Source organism: Lissotriton vulgaris, chromosome 1_1, assembly GCF_964263255.1.
Source record: "Lissotriton vulgaris chromosome 1_1, aLisVul1.2, whole genome shotgun sequence".
Classification (NCBI taxonomy): Eukaryota; Metazoa; Chordata; class Amphibia; order Caudata; family Salamandridae; genus Lissotriton; species Lissotriton vulgaris.
The window spans coordinates 1,662,594,140-1,662,614,001 of NC_141685.1; the positions used below are offsets into that span (position 1 = coordinate 1,662,594,140).

Below are 19,862 nucleotides of genomic sequence, written 5' to 3' on the forward strand. Positions count from 1 at the left end.
AGTAGTCTTCTGAAGATAAGATAGTTTTCTGTGGCTCTTATGTTTGGGGGTAATTAATTCCATACTTTGGCTGCTTGAACAGAGAAAAATGTACCACCCGTGTTTTTTTTTTCCTTGTATTCTGGGGTTTAGAGGTGAGGGTCGAATCTTGAGCAGAGGTTCTTTTGTTGTATCTTATTCCTGAGGAAAAGTGGTCCTTTTCCATGTATTGCTTTGTTGGTGATACAATGCAGGTTAAATGTGGATCTTCTGGCAACCGGCAACCAATGTTGGGCCCTCAAGGTAGTGGATATGTGGCCTTGTGGCTTTACATGTAGGATTAGTCTGGCAGCAGGGTTCTGAATTTGTTGTTGGTTTTTTCATAGTTGATAACAGTAATGTAGGGTAGAGGCCATTGGCGTTATCACGTTTAGACAGTACAAGAATGATAGTAGCTTGGACCTTGTGTGGAAATCCTAGGTGTGGGAAGATGTGTCACAGAGTTTTTATGGTAATGAAGCTTGATATTGCTAACTTGTCCACTTGGACGTTCATTCATAATTTGGAGTTCATGGTAATTCCGAGGTTTCTTACTTCCTTAGATCGTCAGGCCAGACGCAGAGTGGGTCATAATTTTTCCAGTAGCCACATGTGAGTATTTCAGTTTTTTAAGCATTCGATTTGAGATGGCCCCATTTCATCCACTGATAAACGGCTCTGAGGCAACTTAAGATTTTGGAGTTTCGATGTCTTTGGGTCTTTCCTCCTGCGCAGCCAAGGTGTTAAGAAGTATTTGGGTGTTATCTGCATAGATATAGCATGAGAGCTGAAATTCATTGTTTATTGCCGGTAATGATTTGATGTATTCAGGTGTTAAACTGGTGCTAATGAGTGGTAGCCTTCGCCCAGACAGTCATAATGTGTCTTAAATAGTACAGCACATCCTATGGCCGGATAGCACATCCTATGGCCGGATATACTGCAACAGGATGTTCCACATTATTTGCCTTTTCTTGCTGCATATTTTAGCCAATCCTGCGTACAATTTAGTCCTCCAGGCACTTAATTCCAGTACCCTGACTGAGGAGTCAGGTCCTTATGAAATCTGCGCCATTTACTCCGACGCAAAATAATGGATACAATTAAAAATAATGTTTAGGGGACAGATGTGCACTTTACGTAAAGAAATATGGAACGTACAAATTATTTGTGAAGAAAAAAAAAACATGAAAGCTGAATTTTCATTTGAAAAACGTGGACCTTCAAGAAAGGCTGTGTTCAAAACTAAGAAGTCATAACTTTGGGGCGCTCTGGAGGTGTAAATGCGGGGCATCAGCATTTAAAACTACGTGACGCTACCTACCTATCTGTACTGTACTTACTTAAAACAGGATAGTTGCTCACTTTGGAGACGTCTTTGTGTTCTTCAGAGTTAAAAATCCAAATAAACAAGAGATACCCTTGGGTGTCATCTCTAGCGTATTGCGTTTTTGTTTACTTTTTTTAAAACTTTTTTTTTTTTTAAGTACTTGACGCTGTGAGGCTGACTCCCCTCGTCTCAATGTTTTGCTTTTTTTCCTCTCGTCCCCCTCAATTCCTCCCACTTCTCCTAAAGGGGACGGGGAGGAGCACCGCCAGGGGGAGGGGAAAGGCTGTTTTTTTTGTCTTTCTTTAGTCTGCCTCCAACATGTTGCATTCCTGAGAGAATCTCGCCAAGGAGCGAGGGAGGGAGAGAGGGGAAAAAACACAAGGAGCCACAAAGAGAGCCGCTGAGGAGGACGAAACTTAACTTTCCGAACGTTACGAAGAAACTTCTCTTCAGAAAGTTGGAAATCTCCACTTTTTTTTCCCACCAGAGGCGGAAGATCGGGTGAAATAAAGCCGCGAAGAAGCGGCTGTATCTTGAAGAGAAAGTTGTACGGCGGCGCTGAGGGTTTTTTGGAGGGCTGAGGAGGGAGCGTGGAGAGGCGGACCGCGGGACATTGTCCCCTTCTGTACAAAGGTACACCAGTGGCGGCGTGCAAGATTTTTCTTCTGGATGCTGTGGTTAGGAAGGGGGAAAACGAGTGCTCGTTTCTTGGCTTTTGAAAGCCGTTTCTGGTTCCGTGGAAGCGCCTACGGGCGGACCTGCGAGGATGGCACAGAGGAACCTCTGTCTGGCCCTGAAGTTCCACTGAGCTTGGAAGTGGAGGAGGGGGCGAGCCTACGTGTGACGGGATGGCCGGAGGCCCCCAACCCGCCCTGGAGGGGATATCCTGGCGGGGAGGATTCTCCGAGAGGCCGAGGTTTCCCACGCCGGCCTGTTGAGGATTGTTGCGCCCCCTCGAAGCATCGGATGGCACGAGGATGAGAATCGGCCCGCTGATGGGTAGAGGGATGGAGGCAGCGCAGGCTGTAGACGGCTTTTGGGGTTCCCTTTACACCGTCCTATGGTGAGGGAGGTGGGACGGACTGGGCCCGGTGGGTTGGTAGGATCCCTGGGCTCCAGAGAGAATAGTGACGTTACCAGAAGGCGGAAGGATTTGGAGGGGTCTCCCAGGGACCTCTGACGGGTCGCGAGGAGGTGCGACTGGGGCCAGCTGGACCTGGTGGGTTCATCAAGCCTCCGATGGGAAACGAGGTGGTCCAGCCCCGGAGGCACCTCGGGTCAGGTGGATCCCGGAATCTTCCACAGAAGAACAAGGTGGGACATCATCTGAGGCCCGTATGGAACGAGGGCGCCCAAAAGCTTGTTGGATTTCGGGGTTACTCAGACCATCCAGCAGGAAACAAGGTGGGCTGTTGGGGGTCTGCTGTACTTCTGGTTGAGATGAGCCAGAAACTCTGTACTTTTGCAGTTGTGGACCCCCGGGGTCCTGCCCACGTGAAGAAAAGGACCCCCAAAATATCTAGGGGAGAGCAGGTCCTGGCGAGGGGGTTCTGGCTGCTGTGGGCGTTGATGCTTCTGCTGCCTCGACCAGCGGGTGCCCAAGCTGGCAACGAGACTTTCTACTTTGACCGGTGCAAGAAGACGGCCACCTGCGAAGCCTTGAAGTACAACGCCTGCCTGGGGTCCCACCTGCCCTACGGCCTCACCTCCACCGCCCTGGCCGAGGACTCGAGCTCCCAGGAGGATGCGCACGACAAGCTACTTCTCTGGTCAGGTGAGCCTCCCGCATCAGTGCATGCATGGCATGAGTTGTCAAGAAGGCCACAGCTGCTGAGTGACCTCATACCACGTGTGTCCTTTTAGCCAAAATCAAGAACAGCTTGCATGCTGGGACTTGTAGGCCCTTACTGTGTGCATCCTGAAGGCTGCAGGCCTGAATCGCTCTGCTGGCTCACTAAGGCCATATGTAACAACATATTTCCCCCATAGACACAGAATGGGCAAAACCGTTTGATACATCTGGCCCCTAGTCTCCTATTCTTCAGAGATTGAGAAAAGGATTGCCAATGAGAGTTATACCAGCAGCTTTTTGTTGATGCCCATGGATGCACTTTGTGTAGCGAACAGTGTCAATAAATGTACTCATTATTAGAAGTATGTCGTCTAAAAGGCAACAGAACCAATGTTGTGCGAAACAACAATTGTATCTGTGGGTGCATTGTGCTACAAAACTGTAGTGATTAGTGCCCCTTCACGAGGCTCTCAGATATACCCTAATTTAGCCCAATTCGTCCACTGCATAGCCAGATCCACAGGCCCTCATTTTAACATCACTCACAGGGCTTCCTTCATGTTGCTTGCTCGGGAAGCACCCACATGAAGATGCTTGCACCCCCCCCCCCCGCAAACCTCTAAATTGCCCTGAAAGACTTTGAAATAGCGCCTGACAGTCACAAAGCCTCTATCTGCCCTTCACATAGCTTCCAGAAGCCCCTTAGATGCCAACAGATGCTCGCCTAGTTGCCAGCCTCCCCACAGCTCCCTTGAGACCACCACACATCCCCAAACTTGAGAAAGCCCCGAGTGCATCAGACCACTCGTGATGTCTCACGGCTCCTTACAAGTTGGCTGTTTCTGCTCATCCAGAGGCTCAAAGTTGGCTACTCTTTAAAGAGAGGGATGGCTTAGGATTGACCACTTGCGGTGCCTGTGGGCAGCCTTCAGTTACTTTGCGTCTTTGCTTATTATTCCAAACGTGTGTACGTTAGTCATGACCTCACGTCAAAGACTATAGCCCGCCCTCCAAGGCCATGTTTGTTGGGCCTTGAGGTGCAGCTGAAGTCCCTCTGGCGGTGCTTATCAGGGTATCTGTCACCCAGGATGACTCACTTAGACAAACAACGAGCACTGACAGCACCAACAGCTCTGGCCTAAGCAAACCTGCAGCGTTGTTATTTGTCCCCAACATTTGCCGCCGTTGTCTAAAGGTGGCATGCCTATGCCCAGCCACTGAAATGGGCTACTTTTAAGCAGATGTGCACATGACAAATGCTGTTACACAGTGAAGGGCTCAACACAACTATATGACCTGATGCTTTTTCTTGAACTGGTCTTTTGGATTTCAACGTGTCTTATAGCTCCCTCCCTTTGGTGTGATAGCTGGGCAGTTAGTACATATACTGTCCCTTATCCTGAATCCATGTTCAGTTTAATATTCTGTTCCCTCTTCATACATCCTACTGTCCGGTGCAATGTATAACAGAAAAGCAAACACCCAAAAATGCGCGAAAAGATATGGAGTGCCTCACGGAAGTAACACCATCGGAGTTCATTAGTTGGTTCTCCCCAGTGAGCTCGGGTTCTCGTCATTAGCACTACCATGGATTCATGATAAGGGACAGTATATGTACTAACTGCCCAGCTAGCACACCAAAGGGTGGGAGCTATAAGACACGTTGAAATCCAAAAGACCTGTTCAAGAATAAGCGTCAGGTCATATAGTTGTGTTGAACCAGTGAGTGGGGGCTTGACCTCATTGCTTTAGGACCCCTGTAGCTCCTTGTTGAAGATAATACACAGTAAAGGGCCACAAGCTGAAGTGGGCGGAGCCATCTGCATATGCCCTATGTATGCTGCGGTGCGCTGAGGCACAGTCTGAATGACACTTGAACTGTCGGTGAAGAGGGCTGATGGAAAGCCCTTGTATGTTTGTTTATTTATATGCATGTATCGTATGTGTTAATTGTTTTTTTATTTGTATAACTTTTATTTTTGGGGAAAACAAGAAACTAGTAAGACAGCTAAAGCAGAAAGGTGGTTGAAGGAAAAACTTGAGTTAATTTTTAAAAACTGGTAGCTGTTCTGGGAAGCATTCATTTCCAAGCTGGAATGATCAGTATTTTTGGGAAAATATACTGCTTTGAAGAACCTGCCTTTAAAGAATCCTCAAAACGAAAGTTGTATTTAAATTTGGATGGGGTACAGTAACAAAACGCCTACAGAAATACACGTTATGCAAAAAAATGCATTTCGACAGCCATTACCCATATCTCCCCTCAGTACACCTATCTCTAATACTAAATCTTAACCACTTATAGGAACCCCAAATCTAAATATAGGCAGTAATTCAGCTTCAACCTTGACCTCTACCCTAACCTTTGCCATTCAGTAACCATATTGTTTCCATGCTTACCGCTTCATTTTTGTCTCCTTTTTTTGCTACAGATAATACGAAAAATACATTTCCAATGTTCCTTTTATTTTCGTTATGTTGACCTAAAAGTAAAGGTTCCTGACTACTTTTCTTCATACTATTTTCCTCATAATACTGTGTCTTTATAGTGAGATAATCAAAACATACCCATTTATAACTCACTGTAGTGCCAGAGTGTCTCTCTCATTATTTATGAAGAGTTGTGGTTCTGTAGGCTGCCTCAAAATATGCGATCAGCCAATGAAGTTTGGTTTTACTCGCAGCAACTCGGTTGTTGCTATTGGTTACGAACCACTTCCGGTGCGTGGGAGTTTGAATGGCAAGTTTCACGGAAACCTACTAGGAAATGTGGGATACTTATTCTAGTATTCCCCAACCCTATGCATCCACCTATGGTTCGCACTTCCCATTTCGTGCTTTCTTTCCCTTTATGTTACATAGAAACTCAGAAGTTGACACCGGCTCCGACCCGTCCATTTCCTTTTGACCCGGAAGGATTGCACGAACATTTGCGTGCTCTAACTTTGGTTGTATGTGTGAGGGGTGTTTTTAACTGCATTTTTAAAAGGCCCTGTCAGGCTCGTCCTTTTAAGCCTCCACAGACTTTATACAAATTGCTTAATCACTGAATTCAAATGTAGATACATTTAGGGTGAATTCTAACAAATAGGAACCAATGCTTGACCAACATGTAAACTGTTGGGTTCAGTTGTGTGAAGCCATAAGACCGTAGCAGCAAGGGCTGTGTCCTTTGCTGACATCTTCAGCCTATCTACTAATCACAGCATCCACGTAATTGGAAGGAGAATTTGGTGGATAGAGAGGGTACATTGAAGAGGGTACAAGTGGCACCATAGGGCACTATAATAAGCTGTGGTATAGGCGTAGTAGTAATATCTCATACTAAAGCTTGCCCAGCTAACGACCAACAATATAAGAGGCTGAAGAGGAATTTTGTGACGGTGTGAAGGGATCGTAAGGGGTTGGTTGTTTGTATAGCTGAAAATGTTTGTTGTGCTGAAAGAGATTAGTTGTTTGCGTGGAAGATGCAGCGGCATAACTAGGAGAAATAACTTTTTTGAGTATATCAGTGATTTGATTGTAATATTCTGAAAGATGGTGCAGATTCAGGATCATACAAGATGTTGCCAGATCAGTTTGTCAACAATAAGTGAGGTGAGGAGTGTGTGCAGTTAATTTGGAAATTGATGACTATGTATTATAAAACTGAAGCAGTGATTTTAAAGGGAAACATGGTATTTAATTGCATCCTCTCTGTAGTGTAGTGAGACTGCACTAGGACCCTTGCGGTTCTGGGCTGACTTAACAGACGAATTATGTAACTTGCTGGGATGTGTTAGGTGTGGTTATTAATGGTTATGACATAATCGGAGTGCAGTGAATGACCATATGCTGAGGAATAAAGACTTCTGTTACAGAGCTCCGTGTGTGGCATATTTATTTGCATGCTCTTGGGTAGAGGAGCCTGCTACATCTGCCATCTTGTCTGTGAACCGCTGAATCTTCCTGCCTGTCACAACAGCAGTCATTCTTGCTCATTACCCAGAACACTGATCTGTCCTGCCTGTCAACCTGCTATATTAAATGCTGTTTTAAGTGTAGCACAGTCTTTTTGGTATCTTTGATATGAGTGTTCTGTTCATTGGCTGTTGGGCCTGGTCAGTTGATTATCAAAGTTGTTTTGAGTGTATATCTTTCACTGTCAATTGTTTGTTTGTTCTGTCATATTTGTTTAAGTTTTGTGAGCTTCAGTCTTACTTGAAAATGACAAATACTACCAATCCGCCATTGCATCTCATCAGACACTATCTAAACCCACCATGCCGGTCTCTCTGAAGATAGCAAATCCTACCTGTCACCCTTGCAGCAGCATTGTATTCTTCCTATTATAAGATGCTGTGTGTTACCAAGAACACTGGCTTATACTTCCCTTCAGCTGTCTGTTCCAGCATCAACCAGGCCTGCTGTTACACAGAATATCATCTTGTGCTGCTTGTTACCCTAAGCAACTGTCATTACTGCCTGTTACCCACAGCACCTTTCTTTCTTGCCTGTCACAGCATCAGTTTATACTCCTTGTCACCCAGTCTTGTATGTGTACTGCAGTATTTCCTGCCTGTAACAGCATCAGCCAATTCTGCTTGTCACAGTCCTGCCTGTGACCCAGAGCACGAGTCCGTCTTTTCTTCCACCAATAGCCTTGACCTATCCTGCCTCTCACTTTAGTCTGGGACTTGCATCATGTTCCTACCCTGTGTCTCGTCACATCTATCCTGTGTGGGGTGTTAAGTCCCAAGAGAACACTTGCTATAGGTTTAATATTCTTGACCTGAACATTGACAGACAGAATGATGACCTACACAAGAAGGTTATTATGTGTACAGATGATGGTATAGGAGTATAACCACAACTACCACTAAGTGGTATAGTTTAAGCACTACAAATATGCCTTCAAAGCCTTGCATAAGCTCACCGTAACGCATACCGCGCTGTTGACAGACTCACCACAAAGAAAATAGCGATACTTCATTGGACACAGGGTTGGTGGTGGTGTGTCAGGATTCCCATTCTTAACACATGCTTATAAATGCACATTAGGCAGCACCTTCCACCTTTGTTATGATGCCCTGACATAATTTGTCCATGAACTGCTTAGTGCCAATATACACTTAACAACAATGCATGTCTGTTGGGACAGAAGAGTCCTCTGCATGGTAAGAGAGGTGTACCCCTGCCCAGAGTACCCAACTGTACTGTAGTCTGGATCCTTAATGCAGATTTTTTTTTTTGTTCAAGCTAATACGGATCATGCATGTGCATCGTGATATAGGCCTGTTTCACAGATTGTGGTCTTGTTGGACCAGGAGGGGCGCCCAAAGAACTGTCCTCATAGTGGTGGAAGGCTACCGCCATAACCTGGAGTTAGTGAAAACAAGGAAGGCTTAACCAGGAGTTAGGCAGCTCAAGCGATGCAGTGGCAGCATACCATGTTGTGATCAGTAGTAGTGAACAGGACCTGTTTAGCTGTCTGGTTTGCCAACAACATCTTGGGGACATTCAGAAAGCTTTCCTGGGAATGCATTCTGTCCATTGTTTACCATTGGATTTGTGGTTTGTAACTCAAATTTGCTTGATTTCTATTTGCTGGCTTTTTTTGTTTTAGGCTATCCAGCTTGAGTTAGTCCCTCCCTTAGACCATATCCTATTTACAATATCCTTCCGCTAGAGCTCGATTTCTGTAAATAGGCCTTTAACTCCATTGCCGCGGGGCTAATTCCCCGGCGGCGCGGGGGCGCCACGGTGCCGATGACGAGCTTGGCTCGTCATGCAGCACGGTGGCGCTGTGCTGATGACGAGCTGACCTTGTCATGGCCAGGCCCGCTTAATGGAACACCCAGCACAGCAGGGTAATTATCCCCGCGTGGGCGTTCTGCGGAGGTCATGACGAGCTCAGCTCGTCATCCGCACAGCGCCACCGTGCTGCATGACAAGCTGAGCTCGTCATCAGCACGCAAGAGGTTAAATATTGTTCTTATTGTGTCACATTTGCTGTCCATTCAGAGATAGAGGTCGAATGTCAGACTCTGACTTCCAGGGACCTTAGTGTTTACTTTTCATTTTCTGACTTCAAAGTGAGAGCATTTGTGTGAAAATCATGCTTGCTAGCGAGGATGTGCTAGACAGAGGGCAGTACAGTATTATTTTTTAGGTCTAATCGTAACAGACAGTGTAGCCCCCAGACCCCAGTCCAATCTACCCCAGTCATTCAATTTTACTCCACCTCAATCTCCACTCCACTCTATCGTACATCACTCTACCCCACTCAAGTGTACCTCAGTCTGCCCCACTCCAATCTATCCACCTTCACTCCAATCTACCCTAGTCTATCTCGCTCCACTCCACCCCACTCCACTTCACTCCATTTGAACCCACTCCAATCTACTCCATCCACCCCACTCCAATCTACACCACCCCTTCCTAATCTATCCCACTCCAGTCTACCCTACCCTACTCCAATCTACCCCACTCCATTCCGATCTACCCTACTCTAATCCACCGAGTCTACCCGATTCTATTCTACCCTATTTCACTCTTCCCCCATTTACTCCACCATAATCTGCCCCACTATAGTCTACCACACTCTTAGCCCCAGTCTACACCACTGCAATCTATAAATTCTGCTCCACTCTACCATCCACCACCGCAATCGGACCCACTTAATTCTAACCCAGTCTGCCCCACTCCTCTCTAATCAATCTACCCTATCACTATGTACTCCAATCTACCCCACTCCAATCTACTCCATCGACTCCTCACCCCTAACTTTTAGCCATGCTGAACAGCAGCCACACTGGCGTACAACATGGCTAAAACACATTGCCATAGCTAAGGTCTTGCGTGGGCGAGACCTATTGACTTTGCCAATGCTTAATACCCTGTGTCACTGGAGTGAGGCAGACAGGCTTACTCCCGTTTTTAAAAGGTCCGCTGCTGTGTGCTTAACTCACCCTTGGCATACATCAGGTAAATGTGGAAGGGCGTGCGTGATGGAAATGTGCTGAGTGCTTGTGTGCTCGCAAGAAGTACACCAATCAAGGAGTGAAGTGTGGTACAATGGCACATGGTTAATGTGTGTATGCTGACAGTGTGTGTTTTTAAAATAACACACTTTAGTACAATACAGAAAGGCTCCAGTACTGAACAGTGTGCACAGGATGAATGCTTTTGCTTCTTGTAGTTATGCTTGTGGTGGCATAATACATGAGGATTACATTGCTGTGCAGTAAGTGTGCTGTGGATGTACACTGAGTGCAAGTGTGCCTGCACTGGTACATTACATGGGGGACCTTGGAATCCATTGTTTGAAGCCCAGGTCGTCCGGTGGAAAACATGAGGAGTGGAAGATCCCCCCCCCCCTCCCGATTTGTGTATTGCTGCCTTCCTGTAAGATGGGAGGGACATACACTGGATGATGGGAGAGCCAGGCTCTCTGTGTGCATTACAAAGGGGTCCTGAGTCAATGATAGATCCCAAGAAAGAGGCCTGGACATATCTCTGGAAGAGGGAGATGGGGCTGATAAGGGAATCATAAAGAGAAGGGCTGGGAGCCCAGGATTAACCTTTAGGTGCACATATCACTATGGCTGACATCCAGTCTTGAACTCTGGTCACTCCCATGAATTTTGTTGTGGCTTAACTCCTTCGACGCTCATGACGAGCTCAGCTCGTCATGATGTACACCTCCATACACTCATGACGAGCTGAGCTCGTCATGAACAATGGGAATAAATAATGTTCAGCACAGGAGGAAAATAACACTAGCATCGATGGTGTTAATATGCTTCGGAGTCCTACCTGCTTTGACAGACTTCCTTCAGGAGGAAGAAGAAAGGTGAAAGGTGTTCATTTCAGAGAAGCGGAACCCCAACATAAAACTTCAAACACACAGGTGCTAAATTACATTTTGTGTCTGGAAAAGGACTATGATTAGGGGAGTTTGAGACCCCAAAATTTGTCATCTGCCAAGCAGCCAGACTGGCTGTGCGAGGAGGGGAAGCTCTGCAAGGCTTCTGCCTGTGACCAGAACTGGGGGCCCAGGCCTGCTAGTCTCTCTGCTGGGTTAGATGACACCGCCCAGGGAAACCAAGACCACCTGTTCTCGTGCACCATTGCCTGCCTTTTCACCAAGACTAGTTTGCCCTGTGAGGAAGAGGAGAACATTGGAAAGAATAAGGTCCAGGGGGAGCCCTGTTGTGTGGACCCCCTACGTGAAGTATGAGGAATCAACTCTTGCACCGATCAGGCTATGGCCAGTGTGCTGGATTAATTTGAGCACCCTCTTGTGCCAGGAGGGGCAGTGTGGACTGAGCCAAGGAGCGAGGGTTGGGTGGAGGGCACCAGGCCTGCACGACCTTGTGGTGGGTGGCCTCGTGTGCCAGAGAGGGGGCCACCGTGAACATCAAAGCCAGGTCAGCAGGTCCTTACTCGTGATTGCTGTGATGTTGCCCCCTTATGCCAGGAGGGGCCACTGGAGACGGTTAGGCAAATGATTCAGGCAGTTGGCCAGGAATGAGAAACTGCTGCTGTGACCAAAGTGGGTCTGGCCCGAATACTTCGAACTATGCTGAAGGAAGTCAAAGGATCAAACATCTCCGAACCCTGATGGACCACGGAGATCAGATCCCCTCCTCCGCACCAAGTGTGACTTTTTGAGCAATCACTGGAGCGGGAACAACCCTGATCGCTGGTACCAGCTGGTAGCGTGGCTCAGAAGAGAGAGCCTGCGCCTGTGGGTTGCTTCTGCGAGTGGCCGCGCGCAGCTTGACTTTGCCGGTCCCGAGCAGAACTTTGCTGTGCAGCTGAGGGATTCCATAGCACAGGAGCAGGTAAATCACGAACTGTGCCTATGGGGCCCAGGTGGACATACTGCAATCGGTACTCAACCCCTTAAACTTCTGTGACTGAACTTCCGACAGGAGTCAGAATGGAGAACTCTTGAGTACGCTCTAATAGTTTACATTACCTGAGTGTGGCCATCACTGGATAGGGAATAACATTGAACCCGTTGCACTATCGTTAGTGGGACAAGAAGTGACGTCACACATACAAGAGCCCCAACATGCTTTTGAATGTAGTTTACTTTTGCATGTCTAGAATTAGCATAAAAATACTTCTTTCTATATAAAAACAAGTATTTGACTAGACATCTATTTATTGTTCCTGCCATTTGCATGTTGATATATAAGTTGTGTTCACTCACCTGTATCTGCGCTTCCCTCCCGAAGGAGCCTTGACTACTCATCTGATGCTACCCAACTGAGAGTCGGGTGCAGAAGGTGTGCTTGGCCCAGTTGAGCAGGATCGGTGGTAGGTCAGCCGCCAGGACATCAGGAGTAAAAGGCATCAACCACCGCAGGTGGGCCCAATAACTCTTGCTTGCCCCATGATCCACTGAAGGGGGTTCTGAAAATGTTCTTTAAAAGAAATCAAACCAGAGATGATGTCTGTAGAATGTATGCACTCCACTTCATAAGTCCCCATAATAGCATAAAAGAAATACGTTAATGGATGCAGGAAACCTAGATGTCCAATAAAAGGAAAACGTGTCCCCTAAGTTTTAATTTATATGATCAGGGTACCAATCTTACATTAGTTCTCAAGAATTGTAAGCCTCCAGAAATCTTTAAGTTCAGAAGACAAGATTCCTTTTCAATATAATTTACTTTCTTTTATTCAACACGACTATGAAAGGACTGCTAAGACGGGTCCAAAGGAACAGCCAACACCTATTTTTTGTACAAACTTTTTCAAACCTTTAAGTGTAGGAAAGTTTTATTCATCCCTAAAATACATCACAAATAATGACATCACAAATGAGTGCCAGCCCAGAAACACGAAGGCAAATAGTTTGTGAATAAAACGCAAGCAAAAATGGTATTTTGAGACCTAATAATAATGTGGTTACTGAAAGGTTTGTGAAAGAGGCCATATGCCATAAACCATACGCAAAATACGAAATCATTCAGTCGCGAACTCGAAGAAAAGATTTACATTCGGGGTCAGATTGGCCTATAGGGTAGCCTGGAAGTCTCATATGGGCTGATCTCACAGGTCATTCTGTGGGCGTTCCTTATTTTTTTGTGGGCTTTTGTTATGGGCTGGGGGGTCCGGTTTTGACTGCTGATTTTCCATACATTGCCTGAAGCAAGCACAAACGCATGCAGTCATTCATAACTTGGAAAACACCGATAGAGTACACGTTCAAACCTGCCCTGATTTGCAAATATGGGCCACTTTTTCAGCTATGAGGGCCACTTTTATGCCCCCAGTTTACATACCATGTCACAGTAGTAGTATGACAATATAAACAATACCTATGACTGGGTACCGACAACGGGTTGCATACTTTCAAGTAAAATCAACAACTCAACTCAGTCTTAGACGAAATATTCCCATAGTAGGCCAGAGGTAAAAGAAAAAATCATAGTGTTTGAGAGCTAAAAATAAGGAATATATAAGCATGTTGTGGAAGGGACCAGCTTGAAGACTTAGTTGTTTTCTGCATAAGTTTGGGTCTTTATACCCTAGGTGTCCCATAAGGTGGAGTCCTTATGCCCAGAGTGTTCAGTTTGCACAATCACATGAGATAGACTTGCTAGTTTTTCCACTTCCAAAAGTCCTTTTATGTTGTCAATTAGGTGAGCCCGGGAGTCTCAAATACTACAAAAATAATCATTGGCAAAGTTAACAGTAATTGAGTGGGCATGCAGCTCAGAAACGCCAGTCCAGGAACTACATTGCGATCCTTTTCGGGTGGCTGTGCACGTGAGCAGGCAAAATGCCACCTCTCACAGAGCAAGCCCCCCAGTGAACGAATGAGCGACCCATTGCCTATATGCATACTATGGTGGGTGGAGGCAAAATGTGAATGGCACTTGAACAGACCAATGGACTAAGAGAGCTGACAAAAAGCCACTGTATATGTGAAAAAAATACATCAGTAACTCCTGACAAAAAGTTATATCAATACTAGAGAATCTTATTTCCGGTTATCTATGATGTGGCAATGGTGCCTTACTCTGAGCAAGTGCTGAGAACACCTAAACATGTATGCCATTTTGAGGCTGTTGACGTACAGCCATGGTGTGTTATGCATGCATTACATGCTAGTGTGTGCTGAATATAAGAAGTCTTATACTTGCATAGTGGGCATATTGGGAACGTTATATAATTCCATATTAGTGTGTTCAGGTAGCCTGAACCTAGCGTTGGAAGTTCACGTTCGGGCATTTATATAGCGCACTGCTCACCCAGAGGGTCTCAAGGCGCTTGGGAAGGGGTTCATTATTTGTCGAATAGCCAGGTTTTAAGTTCTTTTCTGAAGGAGGTGTGGTTTTGAGTAAGGCGGAGGCAGGTGGGGAGTGAGTTCCAGGTCTTGGCCGCCAAGAAGGAGAAGGGTCTTCCTCCAATGGTGGATTTTCGGATGCGTGGGACTGCGGCAAGGGCTTGATTGGAAGATCTAAGTTGGCGGGTGGGTTTGTAGAAGGACAGTCGGGTGTTGAGGCATTCGGGACCTAGATTGTAGAGGGCCTTGTGTGCGTGGGTGAGAAGACGGAATGTAATTCTTTTGTTGACGGAAAGCCAGTGGAGGTCTTTTAGGTGTCCGGTGATATGATCTTGGCGAGGGATGACAATATGAGTCTCGCTGATGCGTTTTGGATGCGTTGGAGTCTTTTCTGTAATTTTGCTGTGATTCCGGCGTAAAGTGTGTTGCCATAATCCAGTCGACTCGTGACCAGTGCGTGGGTGACAGTCTTTCTTGTCTTGAGGGAGATCCAGCGGAAGATCTTTTTGAGAATGCGAAGTGCGTTGAAGCAGGAGGATGAGACTGCGTTGACTTGTCTGGACATCGAGAGAGAGGAGTCTAGGATGAAGCCAAGGTTACATGCATGGTCTGTGGGTGTGGGTGCTGTGCCCAGAGCGGAAGGCCACCAAGAGTCGTCCCAGGCAGAGGGGGAAGATCCTAGGATGAGCACCTCCGTTTTGTCTGAGTTGAGTTTTAGGCGGCTGTGTTTCATCCATTCAGCTACTTCTTTCATGCCTTCGTGAAGATTGGTTTTGGCGGTGTTGGGGTCTTTGGTGAGGGAAAGGATTAATTGGGTGTCGTCGGCGTAAGAGATGATGTTGAGGTTATGTTGGCGTGCGATTGATGCGAGTGGGCTCATGTAGACGTTGAAGAGGGTGGGACTGAGTGAAGATCCTTGTGGCACTCCACAGATGACTTCAGTGGCCTCTGAGATGAATGGGGGAAGTCGACTCTCTGAGTTCTCCCAGCTAGGAACAAGGTGATCCAGTCCAAGGCTTTTCCTTGTATGCCGATGTTGCTGAGGCGTTGTATGAGGGTGATGTGGCAGACGGCGGAGAGGTCGAGTAGAATGAGGGCCGCTGTTTCTCCGTTATCCAGTAGTGTTCGGATGTCGTCTGTTGCTGCAATGAGGGCGGTTTCGGTGCTGTGTTTGGCTCGAAATCCGGACTGAGAGGGATCAAGGGAGTTGTTGGATTCAAGGAAGGCGGCGAGCTGGCTGTTGACGGCTTTCTCAAGGACTTTGGAATCCATGCCTACTACCATACAATATTGGTCTGTAACTTGTCATCTAACACTATAAAGAACAAAACAGGCAGCATGTAGCGTTTTAACAAAATAACACCATGAGGGAGCTAGAGGTTTGTCTGCCATACATCCTCTACATATGAAAACAAATCACACAGCTAGTATGGCAAAACCGATATTCTTCTCTGCTCTAATTGCCTGTCTCTTGTTAAAATGAACCTTGTCTTGTGGACTAGCTTATATTGATGCGCCTACCCTGACCTTGAAGGTGACGGCAGGGCTGAATGAATCTGTAGTTTTATATATTTTTTTTACAGCAATGTAAATCGGTGATAGACCGTATCCGACCATGCCTGTGTAAAACCTAAACACCATCTCTTCCTTGCCATTCCTGACCGAATTTCCCTGCACCAAAGGCTGCTGAGAGCTAACCGTTCTTTGGGAAGTAAAGTGCTGTTGTTGTGACGCAACACTAGCAAGGTGTCTGTGACACGGCATGCCATTGGCTCCAATCCTCCAGGCTGATGTGAGATGCTTAATTCTCTCAGCTCACTGGAAAGGCTTTCCTTTGTCTCAGGTCCTGGACTGCTCCTTCAAGTGGTAATATACTAACAGTCTGGATTTGGCAAACCCGACAGTTTGCATTTGTATCACAGGACTGAATTTTAGGGGAACCTGCAGCCTCTGGGTAATCTGCATTACATCTGTGTTAAAATGTATCCATGTAGTCCAGATTATCCAAAGTATGATATGCACACATAAATGAATGATTAGGTTTGCCTTGCAGGATCTATTCTCACTCTTCCCCCTGCACTACATGCATAAATCCTGCAATGCTTTCTGCACCATTTATGGGTCATGACTCTGAACCTCCTGCATCTCAACCAACATCACCCGCATAGGTGACTGCATCTTCTTCGTCATGACTGATGTGGGACGTTTATTCAGTGCAAGCTGCCATCATTCCGATTAATAACCTATTGCTAGCCCCGTCTCCTCTCTCTCTTGCATTAGTCATGTAGACTTTGCATTGTGGAGGGCTTAGCATGCTCTGGCAGGTGTGTGTGAGAGCCGGTGTGCCTCTATCCCACGTGTATACATGGGTCTCTATGCAACCTGCCTTCTCTGAGCCACTCATGCTTGAGTGGGTCTGTCTAGCTCAGTGTGTTCTTCCAGACCGTTGCCTGGAACTAAAGCCTCCCCCTCCTGCATGACCACACATTGATTTGCATGAAACATTATGACCATGCCCTGTTAATACCCATGCTCGGTTCGTCATGAAGCCTCCCTCTCCAGCATGACCACACACTGATTTGCATGAAACATTATGACCATGCCCTGTTAATACCCATGCTCGGTTCGTCATGCATCCAAATAAAAGGAAGCACACTTCAGCAGAGCAAGGAGAAATGTGAAGCTGCCTCTATGTTCCTGCCAGATGGTCCCTTTTAGGTCAAGCCTACATATAGTTTTTAGCTACCTGTTTGCAAAAAGACCTCTTAGCAAAAATGAACAGTGGGCTTAGTGCCTGCCCGTTGGTTACTATAGGACAGTTTATTGGTACTTTCATTTGCTTGCTTGCTTATAGGATGGCTTTCACTCATCTTGATGTGTTTGTCTCTCCCATGGGGTATGGCACTGTGACAACCTTTTAATTGGTTGACCTGTGTTCTTCTTTGTCACATTTGAGAAATCCCCTTTTTCCTTTATTAGGTCTCACCTGTGTGGGCTGCGCACATGCGCAGTCTCGCTGGCGGGATTTTATGTTTTTTAGGAGCTTTCAGTAACAGGCTTTAAGCCCCTCCACTCTTTCCCATTTTCCGGCGTCACCGTTTATGCTGAACGGTGGCCGGCCATTGGGAAAGAGGTTTGTCTGACGTAGACTTTTTTCTTTGTCAGACGGCCCACTTGGACGGGCTCGTCTGCCTTCCTCCCGTCGCAAAAGGTTTGAAACACATGGTCCCATAAAGACAAGAAATCGTTTTGCGACGCGGACCGTGCTTGTTCTTTAGGGCCACCTCGTGAACAGACGTGATACAGAACGATAGAGGACGGAGACGCTTACTGGAAGTCAGCGTTTGAGACCCGTTGTTTCGGAATTGGTTTTGAAAGTGTACAAAACAGGTGTATTGCGGCCATTCAGATTACTGAAGCATGTCTCTGTTTTTCTTAACTAACATATTTTTAATTATATGTAATTTGGTCGTTTCTCATTCCATCATGGCCGTCTTGTCAGGCTTAATTAAACTCGGTCTTTACAGTAGGTGGAATACGAAACTGAAGCTGTCTGCGCAAGTGTGAGAGAGTGCCACCTACTTTAGCACATGCTCTTAGATTGTATCTGTCAGAACCTGTACGCACGGGGAATGTTCCTGATAAGTGGTGCTGCGAGTTGTCCTGTATCCAGCTGACAACAAACGGGGTTACCAGAGGCTCTGTGGGTCTTCTGCGTCAAGGATTACTTTTTAGCAAGTGGTCTCTTTTGTAGCTCCTGAAAGACTGTGATAGAAGAAGCTAACTTCTTTCGTATTAGCTTTTGACACTGGGACGTTAAGAGTTTAAACTTTTTGTCAAGAGAGGAAGTAAAACTCTTTAACTGGGAATAGTCGTTTCCGATAGAGGAACGTGATCTTGGAGATGTCCCTAGATATTCTAAGGTGGACTAATTCATTAGACAAACGCACGTTGGAAAATTTAAGCAAGAAGTTTTTCGGGGGAATTCTGATAACAACTTCTCTGTAGAATGTTTTAGCACATACTCATTTAAAAATAGTTGGGCAGTCTTTCCGCAGCGCCACCAGGACCGGTTAAAAGTAAAAACTCAAATGCGTCAATAAAAGGGACGTTTCTTCAAAATAAACTAAAAATGCGAATATTGTGATACCGTTTATCAGTATCGTAAGACATGCGTTAGTAAGTCTCTGTTATAGCGAATGCAGCGACTCCATTTGAACCACAGTTTCACGGTACTTCAGAAGACTTCAAGTGTCCATCCAAGGAAGGGCAGCACCATGCGCAGCCACATCGGAACCCACAAAGGCAACTTCCACTACGATGAGGGTGGGTCTGGCTTGATTTTTTTGCCTGTAGGGTCTGCATACATCACCAATGAGTTGAAAAGGCAGGGGGTTGGTAGCGGGTATGTGCGGCCACTATGCCATGAACTTACAACCAAGTTTAGACAAATGAAATTAACTGCTTCCGTTTGTCAACAGCTTTTTTTCTCTGCGAAACATTAGAGCAGCTATGAGCATAACGAAGCACAACCAACTGACTGGTAAAAAGAATATTAAAACGTGTAATCCTCTTAATTGACCCCCTAGACAGCGCATTCCCATTGGCTTTTTTTTCTCCAGTGTCATTTGAACATCGGTTTTCCAGATTAAGATTTTTTTTGTATTAATCAGCTGTGTTGGTCCAGTTGTTTCCTTTGAAACAAATCATGACTACAACTCCCAAAAGCACTGATGAATGAATAAAAGTACAGGATGCGAACATCCTGCCTGGTTAGATGAAATTATTTAATCCCCATATGCCTGCCTGACAAACCACTATTATTCAGAAAAGGGGGTGGTGATGGACAGAGTATCTGAATTAAGCAGAACACCCCTACCCAGTCCAAAGATCAGGGCTTGATCCATCACCGTTTTTTAGCTCACTGCACCCAGGGCCGGTCCTAGCCATGGGCGGTATGGGCAGCTGCCCAGGGCCACGCGCTCAGGGGGCCCCCTCTGCCCAGCCACAGAGTGACATGAAAGAGGATAGGGGACACACAGCCCTTTTTGGGGGGCGGGGAGGTTATTTTGAATGTTAACTGCTCCAAGTGTGATGCGAGTGTTTCTTTAAGGAAACTGTCTCTGCTGGGTTTAATGAACTTCTAAAGCTTGGTTAGTTGCTTCTAAGCAGTAACACGGCATCCCCATGTATCTTGACCTTCAAGTCATAAATCAAAGAGATAGAGCAAGGTTACTGGTCTGTCTGTGTAGGGGTTACCAGCGATTGGGAAAATTATACTCCATTGGGAGTAATCAAATGATGAGACAGCCTCAGTATGAAGCGGCCAGGCCACCAGGCAGGTACAAAGCTGCCTCCTGAAGCGAGATGCGGTGTCTGGAGGAGCGCCCTTCATCATGCCAGGCCCAGGAATGTTGACTGTTGATTACGTGAAT

General features: G+C 46.2%; 1 protein-coding gene across 1 annotated transcript in view; it reads left to right on the forward strand.

The window, feature by feature from the left end:
- Positions 1-1,679: 1,679 nt before the first annotated feature.
- The window catches only part of SMO (smoothened, frizzled class receptor), a 139,481-nt gene continuing 121,298 nt past the window's right edge, over positions 1,680-19,862 (forward strand). Inside the window, exon 1 of the mRNA XM_086918892.1 lies at positions 1,680-3,122. Coding sequence (XP_086775018.1) covers positions 2,588-3,122 — 535 coding nt within the window. The 5' untranslated portion in view covers positions 1,680-2,587. The remainder of the gene's footprint in view (positions 3,123-19,862) is intronic.